Raw genomic sequence first — 24,808 nt, forward strand, 5'->3', positions numbered from 1 at the left:
TTTTTTTTTGTAACTTTGTCTCTGTACACTCCCATAGTGAATTTTAAATCAAACTATTGGGAAGTGATTGAAGCACAGACTTTCAGCTTGAATTCAAAAGATTTAGCAAAAATCAAATTTACTGCTGAAGGATGGCTTCAATTTTTTGTACATTTCCTCCCCATCCCCCATTTTCAGAGACTTAAAAGTAACTGGACAAACTAATATAATTTCAAATATACATAGAATTTTTTTAAAACCTTCATGAAAATTCACTCAATGAATGCCTGAAGTCTAGAACCCATAAGCATCACTCCAGCTGGTTTCTGTTGCTGCTTGTTTGTGTCTCTGCCTTTTGTTTTGTCTTCAGTAACTGAAAACCATGCTCTGGCCCCTTGAAGAACATAACATTTCTCAGGCTTGAAACACTCAAGTTTCTTTTACAGTTTGCTTTGGTCTTTATCCATTTTCAGTGCAAAGTTCCCCCCAATTAGCTTTGCATTGCAGCATTTGGCTGAATCTGAGCAGGGTGTGTAACCCTGTACACATCATCAATAAACACTGATGAACCAGTTTCATCGGCAGCCTTATATGCCCATCCTTGAAGACTGCTTCCACCATGTTTGACAGATAATGTGGTAGATATTTTTCTCGTCCACACTTCTTTTCCTAAAATTCTGGTACAAATGAATCTGGTAGTTTCATCTAGCCAAAGATTTTTTTTCCAGAGCTGTGGAGGCTCTTAGAGGTTTTCTGGCAAAGTTTAAACTCTCTTTCCAGTTCTTCAGAGCAACTAGTTTAAACTGTTTTCAACAGTTTCTATTTACATTCATGAAGCCATCTCTTAATTGACTTTGACAATGACACATCTGCCTCAAGAGTATTTTTCACTTGGTTACATATTGTGGTCTTTCTTTATAAAATATAAAATTCTGCAATCACTTTGTTGTCTGTGGTTTTTCAGGCCTTTTGAAATTTCTGAACTGGCCTGTGCATTTCTTCTTGTAAAGATTGTACCAGATTCCTACAAATGTTTTGTGATTTATTTTGGTTTTTCAGTTTAATGATGGCCTCTTTCACTGGCATATTTTGTGCTCTAATGAACAGTATATAAATACAAGTTGAAATAATCTTCTATCAGCTTAACTTGTCAAGGAATATTGAAGTAACAGGTGAAACAGTCAACTGTCCATTCACTTAAGTAGAGGATTGTATATAAAAATTACTAATTCTTCAACAGCTAATACAAATTTCTGTATTAAAGCTGAAAGTCTATACTTCTATCACATATGAGTGATTGAAAAACCCACCGTGGAGGCAAAAAACAATTAATAAAATATGTTACGGTCCAAAATCTCACAGAACTACCTACATGTCCATATGAGTTACAAAGACGATCCATATAGTCTATTTTGGCAAAGGAATTTAACTTAATTTTTATTAAAATATCAAATAAACAACTTTCTCACCAAGTTCACAATAAAACATTTAACTGCCTGAAAGTGACATGGTAACCAAATACAAATTAGTTTCCAAAGAATTTTAAATATTTAAGACAACTGCCTAATGTCCAGCTCATCATAACCTAACAATGTAAGAAGTGATAAAGACGTGTGGGTATCGGTTTACTCAGAGGTATGACACCTTTGTGCAGACTGCTGAAACATATCCATTGTTTTTGCTTTGAAGAATGTGCATGTATCCAACATCACATATGCCAGCTGTCTGACAGACTATAATTCATCCAAAAGGACCCCAAAAAATAAAGACAATTAAAAGAAGTCAACAACAACACAAAGACAAAAATCCCCCCACGTCTACTCCATTATCATTTAAGACAACGCAAAAAAATAAAAACATAAATCAACTACTACTGTGCAACTAAATGGACTACATCCAACTGCTTTGTGATAACAGGAGGAGGTGAAGTTGTGCAGGATCTTAATCCAGGCTTCATTTCCTCTTAAGGCAGGTAAGCTTAAAAAGTCCTTTTCATCAGAGAACAGAACATTCTGGTAGGAGAACAGGCTTCACATCACAGAGCCCAAACTGAGAGAAACATCTGTCTTGAGCTTTCTTCAATGTCCATTCATGGTTGTCTTAGGTAGGTGTGCGTGCATTTATTTACAAGTTATACCAAATCCAATGCCAGCATGAAGCCCTGGCATACATTTAAAATATATATGGTGATAACCAAGACATCACCTTGACGTATCTTATGCCATCCTCTTCATGTGTACATCCAAATGCAATCCAACACTAATCAATCCCTTCCGTAGTTGCAGATGCACTTCCCTCTCTCCTCTTTTTCTTACACAATTTACTGATTAGCATGTATGTATGTAATTTATGTCTTGTATGACTGGATATGTATCTGTCGAGCTACATTAGCATCTTTATGGAGAATTTGGGAATACTGAATGTTTGAGCTAATTCATATAAGTCGATGAGGCAGAGGAGGTGGGTGAGCGGAAGCCGAGGAGGAAGGGTAGTGCTGTCTGAGCCTCTAAAAAACAGGCACTCTGGTCAGAGTACAGGCATTAATATCCTCAGTGTGAGTGGCTCTGTGCAGGGACGGTTCTGAGGCACTGCGGTTTATCTTAGGGAGGGCATGCTGGAGAAGCTCAATGGAGGACAAGATCTAAATTTTTTAAAAAAGAGAGAGATTTAAACAGGGTTAAACAAAACGCTAACAATTGAGCTTGATGATCTACAACTGCCATGAGAGTAGCTCACCTGTGGAAAGAGTGGCCTCTCATCCTTGGACTTCTTGGTGCAGTCAGCCACCAACCTTTTCATGGCTTTGGGGCAGTTTTTATAGAGCTTGCTGAGGTCTGGAGATAGATAGCCTCTTCCCACCATGAAGATAATCTAACGGGAAAGTCAGAAATAGCAGACCGAGTAGAACAGCAATCACATTTTAAAGTATTTTAAAGCCAGTACATCTGTAGTGGACGACTGATCAGTGCTTGATCAGTCCATCTTGCAGATAAAGATATGGCATGAGTGCGCGATGCTGCAGAGATAAAGGATGACACGTACTCTATGTGCCTGCCAGATCAGCACAGTTCAAAGTCATGCTACAGTATCAAGGAGAACAGAAAAGAATAGTGGATCACAAGATTTACGGGTGCACTGTGCAAAGGTTTTAATTGAATCTGAATACAAACACAGTGAAGTAAATTCAGTAAGACGCCACATATGACCCAGGGCAGGACTCATGGTCTACGAGAGGACAAAAACACCTAAACATGCACATATGCACACCCATGCTCCCCTTTTCTCACACACATACAGGGTTGTGTTACGGGGTCTAAAATTAGGCCAGTGGCTCCATGGCGCTCGCCTCTGTTCCACAGTGGGCCTTGGGCCAGCTCCACAACCCCCTTCAGACAGTGACACAGTGTCTTTCCACCACCTTCTAGCCTAGGTTTGCAGAGAGCTACAGCTTAGACATGTGTCTGATTGCAGGCATACAGCACTGGAACCCTTAAGTTAACACTATGTCTAACAAAATCAATGTTCTAGCCAAGTGACTTTTATTTGCATGACAAAAGAGACTTAAGTTCTTTAATGTCATCAAAGATGCAGTGATATACTCTTAAACCATTAGTGTAATACATTTAAACATCTTTACCTGATCTCTATTTCCTATCTGGGAGTATGGGAGCTCTCCCGTCATGAGCTCAAAGAGAACAATTCCATAGGAATAGACATCAGACTGGAAGCTGTAAGGATTATTATCCTCCATCCGGATAACCTCAGGAGCCTGTAAACATAGAAAAAGAAACCAAGTCAGGTTTTTTTAAATAGATGAATAGTTGGTTTAATGCTACTATCTAATCACAACTCATCAAGTCCCTTAATATAGCCCACTTGTGGCTACAGCGGAATTAAGTTCTTAGGGATGAACTTTCAAACTTTAACATAGTTAAAATAATCTTATTCCTCAATGACTGACAGTCCCAGCTTGTTCCAATGCTTTATATAATCTATGATAATTTTTTTAAAAAGAAGATGATAATTGCATCATTAGATGATAATTAAAAAATGTAACTTTGGATCAGCACCATATGGTGTTACTAACCATCCAAAGAATGGATCCAGAAGGCTGCTCGACCTGATGTGAGCCACTCCACCTTGCTTTCACCGTAGCAAGACCAAAGTCGCCAATTTTTACTGTTAGCCCTTCATGCAAGAAAATGTCTGCACAACAGTCAAGGAATTACACTGAGGAAAAACACATCCTGTACACCAGGTGGATACGTTTTTGTTTTTTTGGGGGTTTTTTTCCCCATTAACAGACACTGAAAAACCAATAGAAAGGATACTGTTTGATTTCATGTCTCGGTGAATGATGTTCTTTGCATGAAGATAGCTGAAAATGAAGAAAAAAATAATTATATCCCAGTTATTGTTGATTTGATTTTAAGAAAGAAGTGAGATTCTGTACAACTTACTCCATGCCCTGAGCAGTCTGCCTGGCAATATCTATGAGCTGGATCATCTTGAAATTTGTCTCCAGGACATGTATGTGCTTGTAGAGGCTGCTACCCTCACACCACTGTGTCACAATGGCCAGGTTGTCCTTAGTCATATAACCCATGAACAACAGGATGTTGACATGTCGTGTTTTCCTGTGACCAGATGCAGAAAAGAAGAGGAAATCACCATATCAAAGATCAGAAAAACATTTGAAATGTAGATGACTCAATAAGAAGTCAAAAATATAAAATATTAAAAACACCTGAAAATCTTAATGCTGGTAAGAAAAACATTTTTATGCACTCTCACCTGAGGACTGCCACTTCATTTCTGAATGCCTGGAACTGCTCTGGTGTAGGGTCTGTCACCTTTAAAATCTTTACTGCTACATCACCTACAGCAAAAATAATAATGAAATCCACAAAACTCGTATGACCAGCAATTCTGCATTCACTCTGCTTATTGTTTATTTTTTCTGTCAGGAAACTCTGGGAAGTGATACACGTGATGGTGCGTAGCATCTGCAGCTCATTCCTACCATGCCATTTTCCTTTGAATACAGTTCCGAAGGAGCCGGAACCAATGCGGGAGTGCAGATAAACCTCGCTGGCCTCAATCTCCCAGTAGTAACTGGAGTCACGCTTATCCCGAGGCCTCTGAGTAAACAGGAATCAAAAAGATGCAACTGATGTCATACAAAGCAGAAATACACCTTAATCATAAGGTTTCATTCTGAAGGGGAAATCAAGAGTGCACCAAACTGTCTGATATCATTAAATATACAAGACAAAAAAAAAACAAAGCTTACTATTTTAATTTTGTCCTGAGTGTTGAGGGATGGGGCCCTCTCTCGCTGGGCAGGTGCAGGGGTTTTGGATTGGGATTGGGTCCAGCCTGTAGGACTCTGGTTGGGTGAACTCCCCGCTTCAGGAATACAAAGCAAAAGAGTATATAGGAATTAAGCATAGAAGACTTAGTGAATGATATGGATCCAGGTTATGTGTTATATAGGCATCTCATCAAGTTCACTCTTTTATAGGGATGGGAATCGAAAACCAGTTCTTGTTGAGAACCGGTTCCCACTGTTTCAATTAATTGGAATCGTTTGCCATTTTTGCAAACGATTCCCTTATCGATTCCAGTCGCCTCGAATGACGTCACCACGTTGCGTAGCGTCATTTACCTGACAGGAAACATGGCACCTAAGCGGCACAAACGCTCAAAAGTTTGGTTATACGGATGACAACAGGGCAACTTGCAATACTTGCAAAGTAGATATTTCATTAAAGGGAGGAAACACTACGAATATGCAAAAGCATTTGCTCACAAAACACACGATAACTTTAAATGAATCTCGTGTTTTTAATTCCGCTCCAGACTCGTGAATCTCAACCCAGCAGCGGCGGTAATGTTTGCACGTCCTCTCCCGTTAACATGGCAGGTAAATAATCAACTAACAGTGCATATTATGTTAGCGCGATCGGCCTTATTACAAAACCTGCCTTTACTGTGCATTTAGATGACCACGATGAGAGTGACAGAGTCTGGCTGGCTCAGATGCTGGCAGTTCTCGCTGCAGTCTACCGGTAGCGTCTCCTTTCAGGCCAGGATAGACGAATGTCACCGAGCAGTGACTAAGTTTGTGGTCAAAGCCTTGCACCCATTTGCCACAGCAGATGCCCCGATTTTCAGTAAGTGAATGTGTTTAATTGTAGGCAGGGACATTACTGGATATTCTTGTGTAATTGTTACAGAATAATTTATGTTATACTTTGTTATTGCTACAGAAGAATATTTATTTTATTAATATTTTACATTCACATTTTTTTTCCCCTGTGGACCCGTGACACCCCATCAAAGGCTGTGGATCTCTTAATATCTCACTGTTGGGTTTGTAAGGCCATGCTACTCCTAAATTTCTATCTTGTTCAAAGAGAAGACATAAAACAAAGTTCTAAGTTAATCGACCTGTGTGTTCTCCTTTTTAAAAAAAATAAGAATCGATAGGAGAATCGATATAAAGAATCGAATTGTTAAACAGAATCAAAAATGGAATCGTAATTGTGAAAATCTTATCAATTCCCATCCCTACTCTTTTCACGCATGATGGTAGTTAATGCTCAGTGAGCATATCAACAAAACACTAGAGGGAGCAGGAGATCGCGAGATATTCAGTTAGTCAAAATAATTTGTGAACTTTTTGTTTTGCACAACAAAATAGGAAACTGAAGTGAGGAAGAAGACACAAAAGTACATGACATGAAGCTAATGAAATGCAGACTTACCCGAGTCATGATCACGCATTGCATCCTAAAGAGACAAAGAAAAAAAGAAAACCACAAGCAAAGTTTTGTTAGCTTGTGCAAACACCAGGCCTTGTGCTGTGCTGTCACTCATGGTTTGACAGTACATCTAAGAGATGTGAATGAAGATAGCCTGCTTGCAAGGCATGCCATTGAGACTGCACACAGACACTCTGCTTTCTAACCTTTTCTGGACTCTCAGGTGAGGCCTCAACAAAAGACTGGGAGAAGTGCACAATACCTACTTTCCTCTTCAGCCAGAATCTATGGCACCAGGAGCTGGGGGAGGTATTCAGGCAGTCTAGCTACTCCCCAGAAGGGTACAATACAACAGGCCAGTGAAGAGACAGGAGGCAAAGGGACAGAGCAAAGGAAAGTGAGGAAAGAACAAAGACAAAATGGATTTCCAGGTTTTACCTGGACAGAAACTGGGGAAAAGATCTACAAAGCATTCAAAATGATTGAGCCGATTATGCAAGAACAGCAGCTGCAATAAAGCAGAAGCTAGAACGAACCAGGGGGAAGTCAATTGTCACAGATAATAAAATTTGTTAAAACAGGATGCTATCGGGCTGAAAAACAGACCAAGCCCTTCTGAGTGGCTTAGCTAACACTCAGGTAGATAAGTAGGAAAAAGAAAAGCAACTCAAAGATCATTGGAATGGAGGCCAAGAACACTTGCAAGCACAAGATATTTTAGGAGTGACAGCCTGAACCTACAGGAGCACCCAAGGGGCCCATTTGGTGTGTAGTTACCTCGATCACGCTGCTGTCTACAGGCAGAGTAGTGCTAACCATGTGGACATTTGGTGTAGAAGTGGAGCGCTGCCTCTGGGAGAGACCGCCACCAGTGGGTGGTGCGTAGTTGAAGGCATGAGGGGTGGAATAACGGTAGGCTGAGCTGTGAGGGAGAACAAGATTTTAAATATTAAGAATCAGGTGGTTTTAAATGTCAGTGCTTCAGATGGCACAAACCACTGACATTTAAAAGAAACACAAACTGAATTCTGTAACTTCTTTAAAATTTGGGCCAAGCTTGGGTGTGGTTATAGTTAGTCTAGAGCCTTTCTGGTTTCATTTCTGTCATTTTTCTTCCATTCCCTTTCCCAACTCACATTTTTTGCCAACAACAGATGCCCAACAAACAAAGTCATATACAATATACCATACTGTAACCACAACAACAAAACAAAGGGAAATTAAAAAGAAAGAAAGAAAAAAAAACATTACAGGGAAGTAGTTGTTAGCCAATTGCATTGTAGCCATCTTCTCATGCCATTTTTGGCAAACTTGAAATTCAGAGGTATTTTGTCCTTGATATTTGCCAAGATCAGCGTTGGCTCAGCTGAAGAGAACAAAGCTCACTAACATCTAAAAAACATAACTCATTTAAGATGTTCACTTACAGGAAAAACAAATCATTTGAACCCAAGTTCAAATATCCACAAATTTATGATCACAATTTTGCATGAATGAAAGCTTCCTTTTTTTAATTTATTCAAGCCTCTTGGTACACCCCACTGTTACCGAACCAGTTGTAATGTATTGTAGCTGCTGGTTAAAATTGGGACAGCAGGACCCCAGCTCAATGACGTATATAAACAGAGATCATATTATATCACACCCACAAACATGGAGAGCACTCTTTGAGCACAATCCCCTTTTTGGCAATATCCCACTATGTTTCAAAAGAGCACTGGGGAGTGCTCTACATGGAACAACTTGATACTTTGTAAGTGCTAATTTGGCAGCTCAGAGCACTTTTTAGCCATTTTAAGAGCTACTGAAACAACAGATTCTTTTCACACCGGGCTCCTTCAGCCCTTGGACTGGTTAAGCCCTCATAAAGCCAAGGACGTCATTCAAAAACAAGATTTAATGTAATTAAGATTACGGTTCTGGTAGAAATAACAGTATAGCCATCCAACAGCATCACTCTCCCAAACACGCATGCATACAATATTAACATCTTAATAATTATTGAAGTACTTTCTTTCTATATTTCTCATCTAGTTGCAAGTAGCAGCCTGCACTATTAGCTCTCCCTACAACATCAAACAATGCCTGATAGGGAAAACCCCCCAAAACAAACGCTGGACAAAAGCAAACAAAAAACAAAACAAAAAAAACCCCTTCAAACAGCACATATGTATTCATGATCAGAGCCTTTACACCTTATGAACTTAAAAGTTCCCTGTGGTTACTGCTTTCTTCTGCTAGTTCCATGAAGCTGTTTACATAATTGAAACCCCATTTTGTTTATCTCTCTCTCACACACACATGCACGCACTTTGATACAAATGCATGCTAGTGACATGATACACATGCTGCTAATAGACTGAAACTATCCAAGTGATCTGCAGGTGGTAACATGCAGGTATCAGCCAAAATCAACACAGGGTTTCGACTGCTGTTTTGTTTTTTAATGTTTCGTTCTGTCATTGTCGTGTCATTGTTTTTAAGGGTGTAAAATATATTAAAACATTTCAGAGAAGCCTTTTAAAAATGAAGTTGTTTTAGGCTTTTTCAGAAAAGGGTAGATACATTAACAATTTGAGTTTTATTTGAAAATAACGCTAAGAGTGCAAATTATACCGAGACTCACCTTGGAAGCCGCGTTAAAGACTCTCTCATACGCCGGGACGAAGGCGGTGGCACAGACGGGGCATTGCACTCGCCGGGCGTTTGACACAATCTGACAGAAACAAAGTGTTCGTGCAAACACACCAGTGTTTAATCAAGTAAAAGCTGACGGCTACACAGGACAGTGGTTGTAAGGGGAAATAGCTCATCTATTCAGTGTCATTGATAAAGATCTCAAAAAGATTACCCACAGCCTGCATGCAAAATGCAAGTAACTGAGCACAAACATGCAAAACTGTGTATATGAGCTTAGGCCTACATGTAAAAACTGTAGCATCAATAAAACCTTTTTTTGTTTATTATCCTGTCTGCATGTTAAATCCTACCTCATATATATATATATATATATATATATATATATAGTTACAATTCCAAAAGCTATTATTTTGATGTAACATACAAAAATACGGACAAGTTGTTTACACGCTTTCATATACTTACAAGAGTTGCCTGATATTGATCCAGTCCACACACATTGTGGGCACTTTGGTGCTACAATGCTCATGGAATTTGTAGCCACATGTTTGGCAACGGAAACCATTCAGAAGGAACTTCTGGCAAATATCGCAGAACGCTAGTTTCAGATATGTTTTGCGAACCTGAAACAGACAGGGATAAATATTCATTTGTTTCTTTAACAGTGACACTCTCTTGAGAGCTGAGGATACTTTTGAGTGCTTTTGGGTACTCACAAAATTATGCGTTGTCAAGGGGACGTGATCTAAAACCTCCACCTGCAGCTCTTCCCCAATTAGTGAAGTGGAATCGGTATTCCAATCCATCCGTGATTTTCTACTGAGGGAGGGAAAACAAAGGGAATGAGATATCTAAAAAAGCAGCTACACTTAGCTCTGATTCTCATTACCCGTGCTTTGAAAATCGACAGCAGTCCTGAGCTCACCTCCCCTGTCCTGAATTCAGCCTGAAGACAGCGCAGCACTGAGGCTGCAGGCCCCGCACTCTCAGTGCTTTAATCAGGCAGTGGTAAAGAGTCATACCTGGTCGCACGTTTACCTGAGATGACAAAAAATACCCCCAAAAGAGAAATCAGTTATTTTTTTGTGATGTTCCATATTGCCATGAGTAGTTTTATACCAGTACAATACTTTTGAACTGTTGCTATTTGCAGTTATGATGGTGAAATTTTCTGAAGCACCAGGTATGTCACCGTTAATAGAAATCAACTCACCACAGTGCGTTGCTGGTTCGGGAGGTAGACACGGATAGTGCTGCTAGCCTTTGAGTCGGGCATCTTGCTGTCATCTGAGGAGCGACGCTGGCAGGGATAGCCCTGGACTATGGTCGGAGAAAGGCAGGGGCCCTCAAACGGAGAGTCCTTCATTCCAAAACCGTTGCTCAGGCTCTTCCACACTCCCTGAGGGTGCGCCATTAGTAAAGCCAAGTGCTTACAATAGTCTGAAATGTAAAAAAATAAACAAGATGAATAAATAAAAGATTAAGAAGACAGTAGAAAAGCCTGCAAATTAAAGAACATGAAAGACATCAGCTGCACCTGACCATTTATCTTTCTGACAGAACTGAGTATTAACCTGCTTGTACTGAAAATCAAACATTCAGCCATGCAGTTTAAGGTTGTTTTTTTTTTGTTTAGTTTTTTTTTTTTTTTTAATAGAGACAAGCACAGTTGACTTGTATGCATGCCATCTACAACTGAATGAAATGGTGACACAGAATGCAAAGGTACCACAACAAAGACATAACTGGTTAATGCAATGACAACTTTTTTGCTGCAATCACTAAATATAACCTCAAAGAGTGCAGACTTCTTAGATTATAGCAAGATTGGGCCCAATGCTGATATGAAGGGTATCTAAGCAGGATGCCTTAAAGTGTGACAGGAAACGTAAAAGGAATCTTTCGGTTAGCATCAAATTAGTGGTTATTTGAGTTACAGAAAACCACATTTTGGTTTAAATGTATGATTTAGTAGTCTTGCCATCTTGTAAAAGAAATGTAGACTAACTATACTATATTAAAACCAACAAAATCTCTAACAGGGGTCAGTCACAGTTACTCACAGACAAGGTTCACAATTATTTCAACACAGGATGAATTGAAACAAATAAAAAAGGGTAGTTTTCATGTCAACTGGGACTCCTTACAACTCAAGGTGTATGTACCCACCACAAACAAATAGGTTACTGCCCCCCCACTCCCCTTGTGCTGTTTTCAATATAAACTATAGCGCTTTACACAGGTCATCACATTTAGTAGGTATGCCCTAATTTTCTGTGGTGTCACTTAAACAAAGCCCTGTTAGCACTGGTTAGCTGTCATAGCAGATACACAGGTTTGTTTTTGTTTTTTTCAGAAGTACAGAAAAGCAGGAACTTGCAGAACTGTGGCTGGGCCACCTTCCCCACCATGCTGCTGGAACTGTGTCCAAAACAAGTGCTGTCACCCATCCAGGAAAGAGCCTCAAGAGAAAGCATGTTTGCCAAATCTAGAATAATTAAGATTTTACTCCCATCAGCTTTGATCTGTTCTTCATAGCAAGTCAGTCTAAGCAACACAAGCCCACATCAGTGGTGCATCCACATAAGATCCTGTGACAAGTATCCAAAGTCGCAAATGTAGGTGAGAGCAATCTCAGCAGGTTAGCATTATTTGTAGGTGTTAGGTTGAGGGGATCACTTTACTTTTGAGTTTTGAACTTTGTCCAAATAAATAAAAACGTGCTGCTGAAAAAGACAAGAAGGTACGGCTATAACCGAAGTGCGTGAGTGCTTTGTTCTGCTACAGCAACTATTAGAAGTTACGTGTTTTATAAGGCCTGGTTGATCCAGTTATAACTATGGAATTGCCTGAAGGCCGTCAAACGCGGACTATATCGTCAAACTTCACTGCACGGCTCCGTTCGCCCTCCATTCAATTTTCTCTTGCTCAAACGATTCATTTCTTTGGTAATGCGAGTCGTGGTGAAGCGGTTTTAACTAAAGAGTTAGCACTTCAAACATGAGTCAAAGAGTAGCAATGCTAGGGGCCAGTAGCCTGTATATGCTCACCAAGAGAAGTTAAAAAAGTTGTGCTCCGCCATAACTTCAGGAAAAAGTGGCCTCGGTGACATCATCATATTTGCAACGCATTCAAAGAAAAGAGGAATAATTCCAAGTCGGTAAAGATCCAGACACTGTATCAAATAACCCTGTATCCGGTAAATGTTGCATTAATGTAAGAGGGTAAGGTCATAGGCGGGTCTCCTTTTCGAACCACCCAAAATAAGAGAAGAAAACTTTTTTTCTTCCTCTTCTTTTTTTTAAATCTCCAATTCGTGGTAAAAGCGAAAAAATCCGTCTGTCCGTCGGACCCTCAAAGTGACACGACGAGGGATATTCTTCAAATCCAGCGAAGCACTTTCAAATTAAAACCTCCCCCCACAAAAAGTAGGTCCGCAGTGCTTCGCTTTGCAGCTCAATGTTTACGTTGTTCGGGAGAAGAAGGTGAAGCAGTTTAAGTTGGTGTCGTGCGTCCGGCTGACGCCACTGATTGAAACAGGACCTTGCAGTCATATCAAGAGTTGCAAGCATCATTCACACTGCGCAACTATAGCACAAACTAAGCCCTCCCACTTTACTGGTATTGTGGTTTTTTGTGCTCATAAAAGAGTGAGTATGATTACATCTGAATTTACTGGGTTCGCAATAACATTACATATAAGATACTTTGTAGCCATATTGTGCAGCTTACGCCACCCTCATACTATCGTGCTGAGAGCTCATACTTGCAAAAACATGTTTTTTCTTTTCCTCAAATGGTACTGCGCATGAAAATTTAACATGCATTGAAATTATTATTATTATTATTATTTTAAAGTAGTCGCAAAAGTATCTTTTGAAAAGCAAGCGAAAAGGCCCACTACCGGTTTGGTGTGAAGGAGTAATCCTCTCCAAGGGCACCATCATCTGGAGACTTTAGAGCAGTGCAATTTTGTAGACCTGGACATAATTTTATAGCCTTTTCACCTCTTAATGCTAAAATTCTTATACTTATGTGGCAAAAAGGACAATGAAGTCTTGTGGTATGCCATGCAGGCTGCAGCTATTAAAAAATGTAATCAATACAAAAAACAAATCTCACTTATAATGTGCAGCACAGAAATGCGTCATTGTTTTATTTCTATTAGATTTTTATATGCTTTTCAAACATCCCAGCTGTTTGTTTTTTTTTAAATCATCGAACACCGCCACTTCATCCTACCCAAACTAATACATTATCACACTCACCATGTGTTCACCATCTCTGTTGCTTCCAGGTCTGGGTCCCCTGAGGTGTCCTAATCACAGATGGTTCATAAGGTCTTTTGAGCAAGCTGTAGTTGACACCATCTGAAAATAAAACACCACGTTCCAATCAGTGGTTGATTAAGCATCCTCGTGTTGTTTTCATATAGCACTAGCAGATTATTTTAGTCAAACAACAAAATCAAAAACCTACCATCCATAATCCAGTTCAACAGGAAACTCTACTTTCAGTTCTCATATGTAACTTTCCAACTAGGTCTTCTTTTCTGAAAATGACAGATATTCAACCAAACAAGTAACAGAAACACCGAATACTGTTTCTGTGAAGATGAGGGCAGGGCTTTGTCATTGTGGATCATTTTAAGGTACCCCACTCCACATACAATAGGAGCACAGTTTATCAGTCAGTGAGATATATTAAAATTCTCTTAATATGTGCAGAAATATGCTTTACAGGTGGTTATATTTTGCCAGATCGCCAGTAAACATTTTGAGCTGCAAAATTAAGTCTAGAAAGGAGAGAAATTGCCACCCTGAAGGAAAACAACCAAAGCCACCTTAAGACTGAAATGAATGCATTTCCCACTTATTGATTTGGCACAGCACTCAGACCAGTTAGCTGAGATGCTTGCAGCTCCCACAGATTGTCTCTCTATCAGTTATCCTGTATTCAAAATGTGATGCTCACAGTAGGAGTTTTTAAAGAGCTGGGGTTGTGCAAATGAGAAATCACCAGCTTGAAACACATACCCTTGTACTCTTTATCATAATCAGTGTTACAGGTTTATTGACAATAACATTCATATCCCAGATCCTTACAAGTTTTCAGAAATACATGTTAATGTTCATTTCTTAACTTTGGGCACTCACAAACACGGCAGTTTGCCTATAAACAGTAAATTCAGATATGCTTAATAAGAGGAAAAACATTAGTGTAATGTAACATTTTTAACATATTTATTATTCACCTGGCTATTCTCTTAATTGACCTAATAACGCAAAATAATTTCAGATAAATCCAGTGTTGCTTGATTGCTCTGTCAGAGATTATGACAACGATACTCCAGTCTTTGCCAATTTATGCCAAACACATTTAAACATTTTCAACTGACTGGATTAACAAGATAAATGTCTAAATTGCTTATTGTATTAATTTTGTAAACAAAGCTGCTTCTGAAATCTTTCTCAGCTAATTTAAGTTGTCTTAAATCAAACTGCTCAAGTCTCTATGATAGGGGCATACATGTACAGCCAACATTTTTATTAAATATTGTGAGATCAAAGGCTGTACTTGTTATGATTTTTTACTTAGATGTGGCCTATGGGGACATGCAGACCAACCAGTTTTTAACTTGCTCAGTCCTATAGGCAAATTAACCTCAGTAAAATGAAGAAAGATGATAAATAAAAACTGTCACGTAGAAACCTTTTCAGTTTCCAGATTAAATGTGAAGAACTGTGAGTATTTTGTATGGGCAAGCCTACTGTATCCATGCTGTGACTCTCACATGTGGTTAATTTTTGAAGAACGTATTATTAATAGTTAATAAAAGCGCTGTGTTGTCCTCTTGTGTGAGGAGTGTAGTGCAGGTAAAGCGAAGACTATAACATTCTCTAGCGTTTGTTTTAATAAGATGCTTTTAAATGTTGAACATGAAGAGGGGGGAAAAATAAGGTCAGTCGATTAAGGGAAAAGGGACCGTTCTAAAGCCACGATTGGCTGATTCGCAGAGGCGGTGTCCAGAGCCTCTCATGTCTGATTGGCCGCTCGCAGAGTAGTCGACCAATGACTGTGCGAGCTTTTAATGGATACGTTGAATGACAATTCAGGAACTCCTGCTCGCACCGCATGTAGCGCAAAGAAGGAGGCGTAAACACTGACATAGCTAGGTAGCCATCAAGGTAAGCGATAAAACGACATTAAAATACTTTCATCAATTTACGTTGTATATCTTTTAACTTTGAAACTAAGGCATGTTAAGATTGATGTTAACCGTTACTTGAGCGTTTAAACGAATTTTCTTTATTTTTTAAATACGCACTGGTTTAGTTTAGACTCATTAACGGAGCGTCGGGATCTTGGTCAGGCCCGCTAATGCTAGCTCGTCACAACGACTTTGGTGTTTGCTCCCTGCGCGGGAAATTTTATACTTATGGTAAATTTACTCAAATGCCCGCGAAAACAATGTATTGTGAAAATGTATAGCTGTAACGGTGGGTGAGACACTTTTCTATATGGGGAAAGAGGACTGATCGTCGACTGAACCGTGCTTCTTGATCGTGGTCGTGTGGTGGTGTGCTAGCATGTACTAGCCAGCAGCATTGGTGTCTCGCGAGTACGCAGAAAAATCAACGTGACTAGGCCCGTGTTAGCGTAGCTTCAACCTTTGGTATTTGATTTCTGTTTTGGAAACGCAAAATATTTCTGAAACATGTAGTCAGATATGTACATTTAACAGACATACAGTTATTTTTTTTAAACGACTCGGGATATCGTGCTATTGTTTGTACCTCGAGTTTGCTGGTATCTTTGAAGGCGTTAAATCAACAAATCAACGATGCGACATGCTGGCCTCTGAAGCTAGCTTTCTAAGTAAGCATGCTTTCGTGGTTATTTACGTAGCAGTCAGCAGTGGGTGGCATTAAATTGATTGTTTTAACGAGGATTACTTCATCACGGCTTTCTCCATCAAATCGAGGCGCTTTGGGTGTCCCCATGTGGCCCGTAGATAAACGTTATACGAAATTTTAGAAGGCGTTTAGTGACGAAAGTTGAAGTGGGACGGACACTTGGATGGACAGTAAAGCAAAAAGGAAACACGTTTCACTGTATGCAAAGTCAATAAAATCTGAGTCATTTTGTGTCCCCAGGTCTTCTTTTGGGTGGGTAATACGCGAGAATTGATTACTAATTAACTCACATTCTTCCTGATTTGAATATCTTCAGCACTATCAGCAAACAGAAGTTTGACCTAGGGCAATTACAGCATGATCTCGCTGAGGAAGCCTTGTAAGTTAGCTTAGTAGTTCAGTGTAGTCTGGTGGTCAGTTATGATAGACTAGAGCTTGGAAGAAGAAAAAAGCAAAAACTATTGTTTGATTTTAGATTAGACCCCACCCCGTAGTCATTATACTAGAATGACTCCTGTAGTAACTGTGTTTCAGTTGTGTGGTAAAGTTGTTTGACACTGGCATAAGCAATTTCAAACATGAGACAATAAGAGTTAGCCTACTTTGTCCACCCTTGAAAATCATTATTATTTTTGTTATATTCATGTACTTTTTGATGTTAGGTATTTATGGCAGAATTTTTTTTGTTTAGCCTTAAATTGTTTCATCAATTAAATTGCAAGATTTTTTTGATAATATAAATGTGAAATAGTGGTCTGCACATAGAGATGGACTTAGATTAATGTGCAGATTTCACATTTAAACTTCATTCTAAACTTAAACTGTCATCTATAGAATGTAACACAAACTGGTATCCAAATTTAGCACCAGTAAAAGGCATTTCTTTCATCTACAATGTCCATACATGTACCTCTCAGAGGTTAGACTTAAGTTGGACTTTATGGTCACATCAAAACTGGAAGTTTGGAGAGTGCCAAAGATGATAGCCACATTCTCCAAGGGGGGGAAAGGGGGTCTTTGTTGAAATTGACACAAAAGCTAAAGCGAACAACTGAAAAACAACTGAAAGTCAGTGTTCATAAGGATCATTGAGTACATGAAACGATGTGTTAACTAATTTCTGTTTTGTTTTTTCTTGAAGGTAATGGAGATGAGCAGCAACAGTGAGTGCTTTGGATGTGGCCGCTCTGGACATTGGGTCAAGCACTGCCCTAATGCCAGTGGTTCGCGTGGCCGTGGCAGGGGACGAGGACGAGGCAAGGGTACTATACTATTCTTGCCACACCCAATATAAACTGGATTTAGTTATAGAAGGCATGGGTGAAAATGAAAGGAAAAGGTTGATTCTTGTAGTTTTCTGCTTTGCTTATCTATCTGTGTCATTACAGAGCTGTTCTGTTATCGGTGTGGAGACCAAGGACACATGGCCAGGGACTGTGACCAAACTGAGGATGGTGTGAATTCCAATTGTTTTTCTTCAGTTTTACTTGGTACCAATCTTTCCCAGAAATGTTTTTTTTTTTTTTTTTTAATCGTTTTTTTCCCCCCTGATCAGCGTGCTACAACTGCCACAGGAGTGGTCACATTTCCCGGGACTGCAAGGAGCCCAAAAAGGAGAGAGAGCAGCTCTGCTACACTTGCGGGAAAGCTGGTCACATGGCCCGTGACTGCGATCACGCCAATGAGCAGAAGTGCTACTCCTGCGGTGGGTTTGGCCACATCCAGAAGCTGTGCGATAAGGTGAAATGTTACAGGTAAATATGGTTCTGTTTGGAGAAGCAAGCCTGGTGCTACAGTTTGACCAAATTTCTACTATTTTGAAGCCCTCCAATTCTAATCTTTAGGTATACTTCTGTGTTAATTTTACAGTCTGCTTTTATCACACTCGCCACATTCTTTCTTTTTCAGGTGTGGTGAGATTGGTCACGTTGCTGTACACTGCAGTAAAGCAAGCGAGACTAACTGCTACAACTGCGGAAAGGCAGGCCACCTGGCAAAAGAGTGCACCATTGAAGCCACCGCATAATCAGTGCCCTCTGTTGCCCCTCCTTTTTTCAGATTGATGGTTGGTTGTATTATTTTCTCTGAATCCTCTTCACTGGCCAAAGGTTGGCTAACAGAGGCTAGTCCCAGGCCAGTGAGCCTCTCGACATGTAATACAAAGAAAGGGGTGAAAAAAATATCTTTCTGCATTCAATACAAAAAATGTTTTAGTTTGGTAGCGGTGTTATGTATAATGCTTTGTTAAAGAACCCCCCTTTCCAAGCCACTGGTGACCAGAGATGATGAATAAACGGGACTAAACATATGGGAATCTATAGGACCTCTGAGCTTGTGGAAGTGTATCTCAGTAAAATGAGATAGAAGAAGGGAGTAAATGGAAACCAAACTTCCATGTATGGTCATTTTGGTTTGTTTTAGTGGGATATGAGTTGGCCAAGAGAGTATGACATGGAAACAGTTCATAACATGATGCATTTCAGCCCTACAGCAGCTAAGTGGGCGATAACAAACTACATGTTATATTACTAAGATATAAAAATTTTGGAGTTGTTAAAAGGAACATGCTCTTTTATAGAAATCTGTTTACAATTTAAGTAACACGGTAGTCCAAGGCAGACTTTTCCTTTTAAAATGGCTTTGGAATTATTTTTTTTTTACCTTGGCAAAACTTAACATCAACAGTTGTCAGAACGGCAGAATTAGGAGTTATTTGGGAATGAAAAATGTTTTCACAGAAAATCAAAAATGTTATTTTTGTACAATATCACTTAGACTACTGTATAAATACCATTTGCTTGTACTCAGTTTTTAAGTCGGAAGGAAAGTGCAACTGAAGTCCTAGAAAATAGAAATGTAATTTTAAACTATCAATAAAGCTGGAGGAGCACGGGGAGGATCTTCTTGTCTGATTTCTTTTGCAATACACGCAGCATGTTCCACAGCTCGTTTTGCCACACTTTATCTTTACAGATGCTTCTGTTCTCAACTCGTCTGAACATCTTGCGCAAGATGTGGGACGCTGATAACTTTTGAGCTGCTGCTTGTGTCCTAGAAGTTCACATAAAGGATTATCTGCTAGATAACCTACAGATTATTGTGGGATTAAACAACATGCAAAGCTGGATCTTGTATTTTATATTAATCTAGACATTTTGTTAGTCTGCATCTGCAGTATTATATCCAGAAAATTACGTGTTTAACATGAGCAGCCATATTTCTTCCACTAAGAAATGGTTAAACACTCCCTCACTGGATGGATCGCTTTTGCCTATCAGGCTTCCTGCAGCACATTCCTGGCAATTTTTGGACTCGACGTACTCCTGCATGTGACATCAGCAACTAAACCGAGCTATTTGTGTTTGTGTCATTGCTAAATAAGATTCACCCGCATCCATTTTGAGCTCTCTGCTGTACATATACTTGATCCGGAATGACAAGGAGCGGTGATCAATGAGTTCTGCTATTTTGTCTTTACTCTGCGGCCTCTGTGATCCATGCGTGTCTTGTGCGTACAAGAAATGGAAAGCTCCACCTCGGTGTCTAAAATGGCAGCGGGGGTTGCGGTGCAGATGCAGCTCCTTCCGGCAGAGATGCAGCAAAAGACCCTCCTACTCCTCATATGTCGTCATCGGGTCTCAACCAGTCAAATTATAGGCGAGAAAATATATGCGAGAAAACAAGCCCAACCAACCAGCCAGCCAGCGCGGCCGGTGCGAGCCGGCTCAGGCTTCTTAAGGGGTTTAGATTTACACATTATTGTCTATTTTGTTTTTTCTCCATTAACCCGGTGGGTAAGTAAAGGAGATGAGGGGACTCCTGCCGTTTTACCGGGGTTTGTACACCCTGAGTAACCGCCAAGCCAGTCGTAAAGCTGGGATTGTCGGTTCTCGGTGCGGGCTTTGCGGAACTCAGTCTAATAGCAAGGTACGGTTCGAGCTGTTGCTGTTGCTGTTGCTTCGGGCTCTGGCAAACAACATGTCGTTGACACTGATAACAAGGCGGTACTTTGTTTGTTGTTCTCTCGCATTGTTTTTTTTGTTACAATGTATCGTATCGACGTGGCGTGCGGGGTTGCTCGCAACTTTCTCAGCTGTGGATGCGCTCAGGGATGAAACAACAGAGGCGCTGACATCAGGGGCAGCAGCAGATGTAGCTCGCTGTATTTTTGCCCCCCCTCCCACCATGAGAAAAACAACCACTGATACACTGTGTTCTTTCTTTGTTTTAATTAGTCCCAGCTCCAGGGGGGGGAAGAATTTTGAGGTTTGGGATACTGTAAGATTGATTGTAATATGCTAACAGGCCTGTGTACTGCTGTGTCACCATAGCAGTTCTCACTATAGATTCCTGTCTCCCATGTTGACGTCAAATAGAAACCAGTTGTTATCATTCTTACACGATGATAATGATGATTGCCTACAAAGAATTTAAGTTATGTAAAATAATAAATGATCAGTGTCATTGGAAATGTCATACTGTGCAGAGTAATAGATTATCCTTTTTAAGACATCATTCAAACCCATTGGTTATTCAGTGAACCGTTATTCTACTTAATTTGCCTGCTATTAATCACTCATGTTGTTTCCCCGCTTTAAAAAAAGTTCTTATTTGTTTGGCTGATAAGTGTGTGTCTGTCCTTCCCTTCTGCAGCCACAGCCAAGGTTTGGGCTGTTGTTCGACATTGATGGCGTGCTTGTCAGAGGGAGGATGCCAATCCCTGCGGCAACAAAAGCATTTGAGAAGTTGGTCGACTCTCAGGGACAGTTTGTGGTGCCAGTCGTTTTTGTCACAAATGCAGGGAATTGCCTCAGACAAACAAAAGCGGACCAGCTCTCTCACATACTGGGAGTGCCTGTGAGTTTTAAATTCCTGTGCAAGTTTTAATGGTGTTAAGGGTGTATCCCCTGCTCTTTGGTGTATGCATGCAGTGCATTCAAAACTTTTTCAGTTTCCCCTTATTTAAGAAATAATAATTTGCTAGGAAAATAAGAAATTTTATTGAAAGATGCACAATGTACAAACTCTGTACAAACACACATGTTTGTACAGAGTTTGTACAATTCTAACAAGCTTTAAAGTCAATATTTGCTATCGCCACCTTTGTTTGTTTGTTTGTTTGTTTGTTTGTTTGTTTGTTTGTTTGTTTGTTTTTTCAACATAGGCTGAAGACTGAAAATTGTCCATTTGCTAACCTGTAGATATAAAACACTAGTTCATCTCTTGAGTTCGGCCCTTTTTTTTTAAATGCTTGAATGAATGACAACAACAATTATTATTTTGGAAATGTTCAGGTAAAAGGACTGGACTGAAAATGAGTAAAAACGAAGTCAGTGTTCAAGAAAATCTGGCTCTTTGGAAGCAAAATGTAAAGAAATGGGTGGTGGCTTGAGACTTGTGCACAGTACTGAAACTGAAGTTGTTACGTTTTATCTCTGATTATTTTTGGATAATTTGGTCTCACCTGACTCCTTTGCTATTAACCTCACTACAACTGTGCTATTTTCAGATCACACAAGACCAAGTTATCATGTCCCATAGTCCCCTGAGGATGTTTAAGAAGTTCCATGACAAGTGTGTCTTGGTGTCAGGACAAGGACCTGTCCTGGAAATTGCTAAAAAGTATCCTAGAAATCTGCTTTGTTTAAATTTACAATATAATTTATATATTTACATTTAAACTTGAGTATTACTTCTTCATTTCTCCTTAACGTTCTGTCTTTAGTGTGGGCTTTAAGAATGTAATCAGTATTGATATGCTTAGAGAATCGTACCCATTGCTGGACATGGTGGATCACAACAGGAGACCAAAATTGCCGGTGAGATTTTACAATCTGGTGCACAAACATGATGTTGGAGATATGTATAATATAATGTCATAACTTTAATTTCCCTTCTTTAAATCTAGTCCAATCCTGTTGTCAGCCTTCCGAAAATTGAAGGTAAAAACAGTTGGCTCTTCTCAAATTAAACGTTTATCTTTTGTCATTGACATGGTACACTTACTAACATCTGCTTTGATAGTTTTGAAATTCTTGCAATTTTGATGAACGCTGTTCTAATCTTTGAATTCCACAAACAGCTGTGGTTTTGTTCGGCGAGCCGATCCGATGGGAAACCAACCTGCAGCTGATAGTTGACGTTCTGTTGACCAATGGTAACCTCGGTAGTAGTCACCAAACCCAAAACACTCCTCAACTTCACCTGCTGGCCTGCAACATGGACCTCATGTGGATGGCTGAGGCACATTCTCCTCGGTAAACGTTACAAAAATCTGTCTTTTTATATAAAATGTTTTTAAAAAAATTGTACTTAAGAAACTAAAACAGTCTTTCAAGTAATCAAATCAGTGTACTGACATATCTGTCTTTCACCGTCTCATTTTGTTCCAGGTTTGGCCATGGAACATTTCTTGTGTGCCTAGAGAACATCTACAAGAAGATAACCGGCAAAGATCTGAAGTATGAGGCTCTTATGGGAAAACCCAGTGAGCTGACTTACCATTTTGCAGAGTACCTCATCAGAAGCCAGGCCATGCAGAGGCAGTGGGAACTTCCCGTTACTTCCCTATATGCTATAGGGTGAGACACCAGCTTTTAACTCTGTTTTGCCTTTATACTTAACATAAGACCAGAACTCACTTATCATGATGTCTGATAGACAGATAGGCTATCAAAAGAAGATTTTACTGAAACGTTGCTCAATAATTTGATGAGAAAACTGTTCGCTTTTAAATGCTTACGTGTGTTAGTTAGCATGTCATTCTGTCGTGCTTTAATTTGGGGACTTGCATGTTTCACTTCAGCTTTTTTTTTAGCTGATTGTTTGTTCTAATTCATGTGACTTGCACTCAGCACCAGGAAAAAACCACACACATTTCAACATGTACTGATATATAGGTCAACTTCATGCATGCTGCCTGGGGCACAGAGTAATACCCTTTTCTTCTGCATTTTTAGGGATAACCTCATGACTGACATCTATGGAGCCAATCTGTACAACCGCTACCTGGAGGAGAGAGTTGCGAGAAAAAACCCCAAAGCTGTTGCTAAGATGGTGTCTGCCACTGGGTCCACCACAGCGGTGCCCAGGGAGGAAGAGATTGACAGCCTGTGGGAAAGCGAGCTCGCTCTGCCCTCTGCTACTTCCTGTAAGTCTGTCCTAGTCTGTACAGGGGTGTATAACCCCAACGCAGAGGTGCCGTCTGATGCAAATCACTGCATCAAGGAGACTGTGTTCCACGGGCACCGGGACTTCATATTTGACCCTGGTCTCGTGGAGCCAGGCCATATCGTGCAGGATGTGGCAGAAGCTGTTGATCTCATCTTTGAGCAAGAAAAGTTTGTGCCTCAGTAGTATTTTGAGCCAACAGGCTTCGTGTGGTCATGGAGATCCAAGCAGGGGGAAAGGGAGGGAAAGCGAGCATTAAACTGGTAGTACCACTTCATGTTCAGACCTCTAGAAGCCTAACACTGTGGACTTTGTTTAAAAACCTGACAGGGCATTGAGATAATATAGGTCATCTAAAATTTTAACAATAAAGGAGATTTCAGAGGGGAAAAAAGATTAAATAACTGTTGTTTTTTCTGATAGTCATTACCTGTTTCTTTTTTTTTCCAATAAGGAAATGTGTAAGAACTGCCTTATTTGACCTTATTAAGTATCTTTGTTAGATAAAACTACTGTTCTAGATTGTTACAAACCCTGAAGCCATCCTATATTTATTTACAAGCTAATGACAGTGTTTTTAAGAAGCATATTAACATTTAATCTTTATTCTTACGGTGACCTTTTGTTATTGCATTTTTAGCTATTTGTTTACCCATTTGTCATGGTAAATCTATGCATGAATATAAGAGTAATTCTTGTATCTTTAAAACAACTGTTCGATGTGCAATTTTTTTTCCTCTAATAGCACTGTCTTGACAGTTTCAGTTTCGACAGCCTTGACCAGTTTTTGCACAGATCAGCCTTTCATCTTTGTGTTACCATATCACCCTTTCATAACATGGTTGTTATAATTTAGAAGGTCATTCTTAGTATAACTGACAGACCACTTGTAAGACAAATTTATACGTGTATACTGTATGTAAATACTGCTCAGAAAACTAGGAGAACAGTTTTTAACTTTGCTTTTTGGTGTAATTTTGAATCTAGCACACGAGGGGGTTGATTTCGGTTTTCAATGAGTCATTTAATTTTACTCTCAAGATGTTACGCAGTGTCTGTTAGTATATGTGTGTATGTTTCAACTTGAATATTTAAAGAGCCGATATGTGTTTTTCTAGCGTTCGCTTAATTTTTTGAGCAGACCGATAAATGTGTTAGGGTCAGAGTAAGGTTAGGGTAACTGTAATGAACAACTTTCGCACAACAAGTCAGAAAATGTTCTGGTGCATTTAAAAATGTCAAATGTTTAAAGGGTTCTCTGATTAAAAGAAAACAAAGAAACAAAATGTGTCTCCCCAAGGAATTCTTGTTTGCTGAATCATGAAAGATTTTGCC

General features: G+C 39.6%; 3 protein-coding genes across 7 annotated transcripts; 2 read left to right on the forward strand and 1 right to left on the reverse strand.

Moving 5' to 3' along the window:
* Positions 1 to 1,403: 1,403 nt before the first annotated feature.
* On the reverse strand, positions 1,404 to 13,927 carry raf1a (Raf-1 proto-oncogene, serine/threonine kinase a). Of its 4 annotated transcripts, XM_085394860.1 has the most exons (18): positions 13,866 to 13,927; positions 13,655 to 13,756; positions 10,600 to 10,826; positions 10,312 to 10,424; positions 10,103 to 10,205; positions 9,852 to 10,009; positions 9,373 to 9,462; positions 7,524 to 7,668; positions 6,750 to 6,774; positions 5,273 to 5,388; positions 5,003 to 5,120; positions 4,774 to 4,858; positions 4,440 to 4,616; positions 4,311 to 4,357; positions 4,067 to 4,185; positions 3,617 to 3,748; positions 2,716 to 2,850; positions 1,404 to 2,620 (listed from the first exon to the last, which is right to left on the reverse strand). In XM_085394860.1, the coding sequence occupies exons 3-18, from the start codon at positions 10,798 to 10,800 to the stop codon at positions 2,486 to 2,488; spliced, it is 1,899 nt and encodes a 632-aa protein (XP_085250986.1). In that variant the 5' UTR covers positions 10,801 to 10,826; positions 13,655 to 13,756; positions 13,866 to 13,927; the 3' UTR covers positions 1,404 to 2,485. The 4 variants fall into 4 exon arrangements, with proteins under 4 accessions (XP_085250986.1, XP_085250987.1, XP_085250984.1 ...); XM_085394861.1 differs by lacking the exons at positions 13,655 to 13,756; positions 13,866 to 13,927 and adding an exon at positions 12,437 to 12,928 and having other exon boundaries at positions 10,103 to 10,202; XM_085394858.1 differs by lacking the exons at positions 13,655 to 13,756; positions 13,866 to 13,927 and adding an exon at positions 12,437 to 12,927.
* A 1,508-nt stretch (positions 13,928 to 15,435) lies between these two features.
* Positions 15,436 to 19,197, forward strand: cnbpa (CCHC-type zinc finger, nucleic acid binding protein a). 2 transcript variants are annotated; one of them, XM_085394865.1, is made up of 5 exons: positions 15,436 to 15,574; positions 17,445 to 17,559; positions 17,692 to 17,757; positions 17,859 to 18,057; positions 18,212 to 19,197. In XM_085394865.1, the coding sequence occupies exons 2-5, from the start codon at positions 17,448 to 17,450 to the stop codon at positions 18,327 to 18,329; spliced, it is 495 nt and encodes a 164-aa protein (XP_085250991.1). In that variant the 5' UTR covers positions 15,436 to 15,574; positions 17,445 to 17,447; the 3' UTR covers positions 18,330 to 19,197. The 2 variants fall into 2 exon arrangements, with proteins under 2 accessions (XP_085250991.1, XP_085250990.1); XM_085394864.1 differs by having other exon boundaries at positions 15,437 to 15,574; positions 17,445 to 17,565.
* A 773-nt stretch (positions 19,198 to 19,970) lies between these two features.
* LOC146645429 (haloacid dehalogenase-like hydrolase domain-containing 5) lies at positions 19,971 to 24,759 on the forward strand. The gene is made up of 8 exons (XM_085394863.1): positions 19,971 to 20,230; positions 20,957 to 21,160; positions 21,813 to 21,925; positions 22,029 to 22,122; positions 22,212 to 22,245; positions 22,386 to 22,560; positions 22,696 to 22,884; positions 23,263 to 24,759. Exons 1-8 carry the CDS (start codon positions 20,111 to 20,113, stop codon positions 23,657 to 23,659), a joined length of 1,326 nt encoding a protein of 441 aa, XP_085250989.1. The 5' UTR covers positions 19,971 to 20,110; the 3' UTR covers positions 23,660 to 24,759.
* The last annotated feature ends 49 nt before the right edge of the window (positions 24,760 to 24,808 follow it).

Source organism: Rhamphochromis longiceps, linkage group LG20 (assembly GCF_057381845.1).
Source record: "Rhamphochromis longiceps isolate RC_006_pf linkage group LG20, R_longiceps_female_GT1.1, whole genome shotgun sequence".
Taxonomy (NCBI): domain Eukaryota; kingdom Metazoa; phylum Chordata; class Actinopteri; order Cichliformes; family Cichlidae; genus Rhamphochromis; species Rhamphochromis longiceps.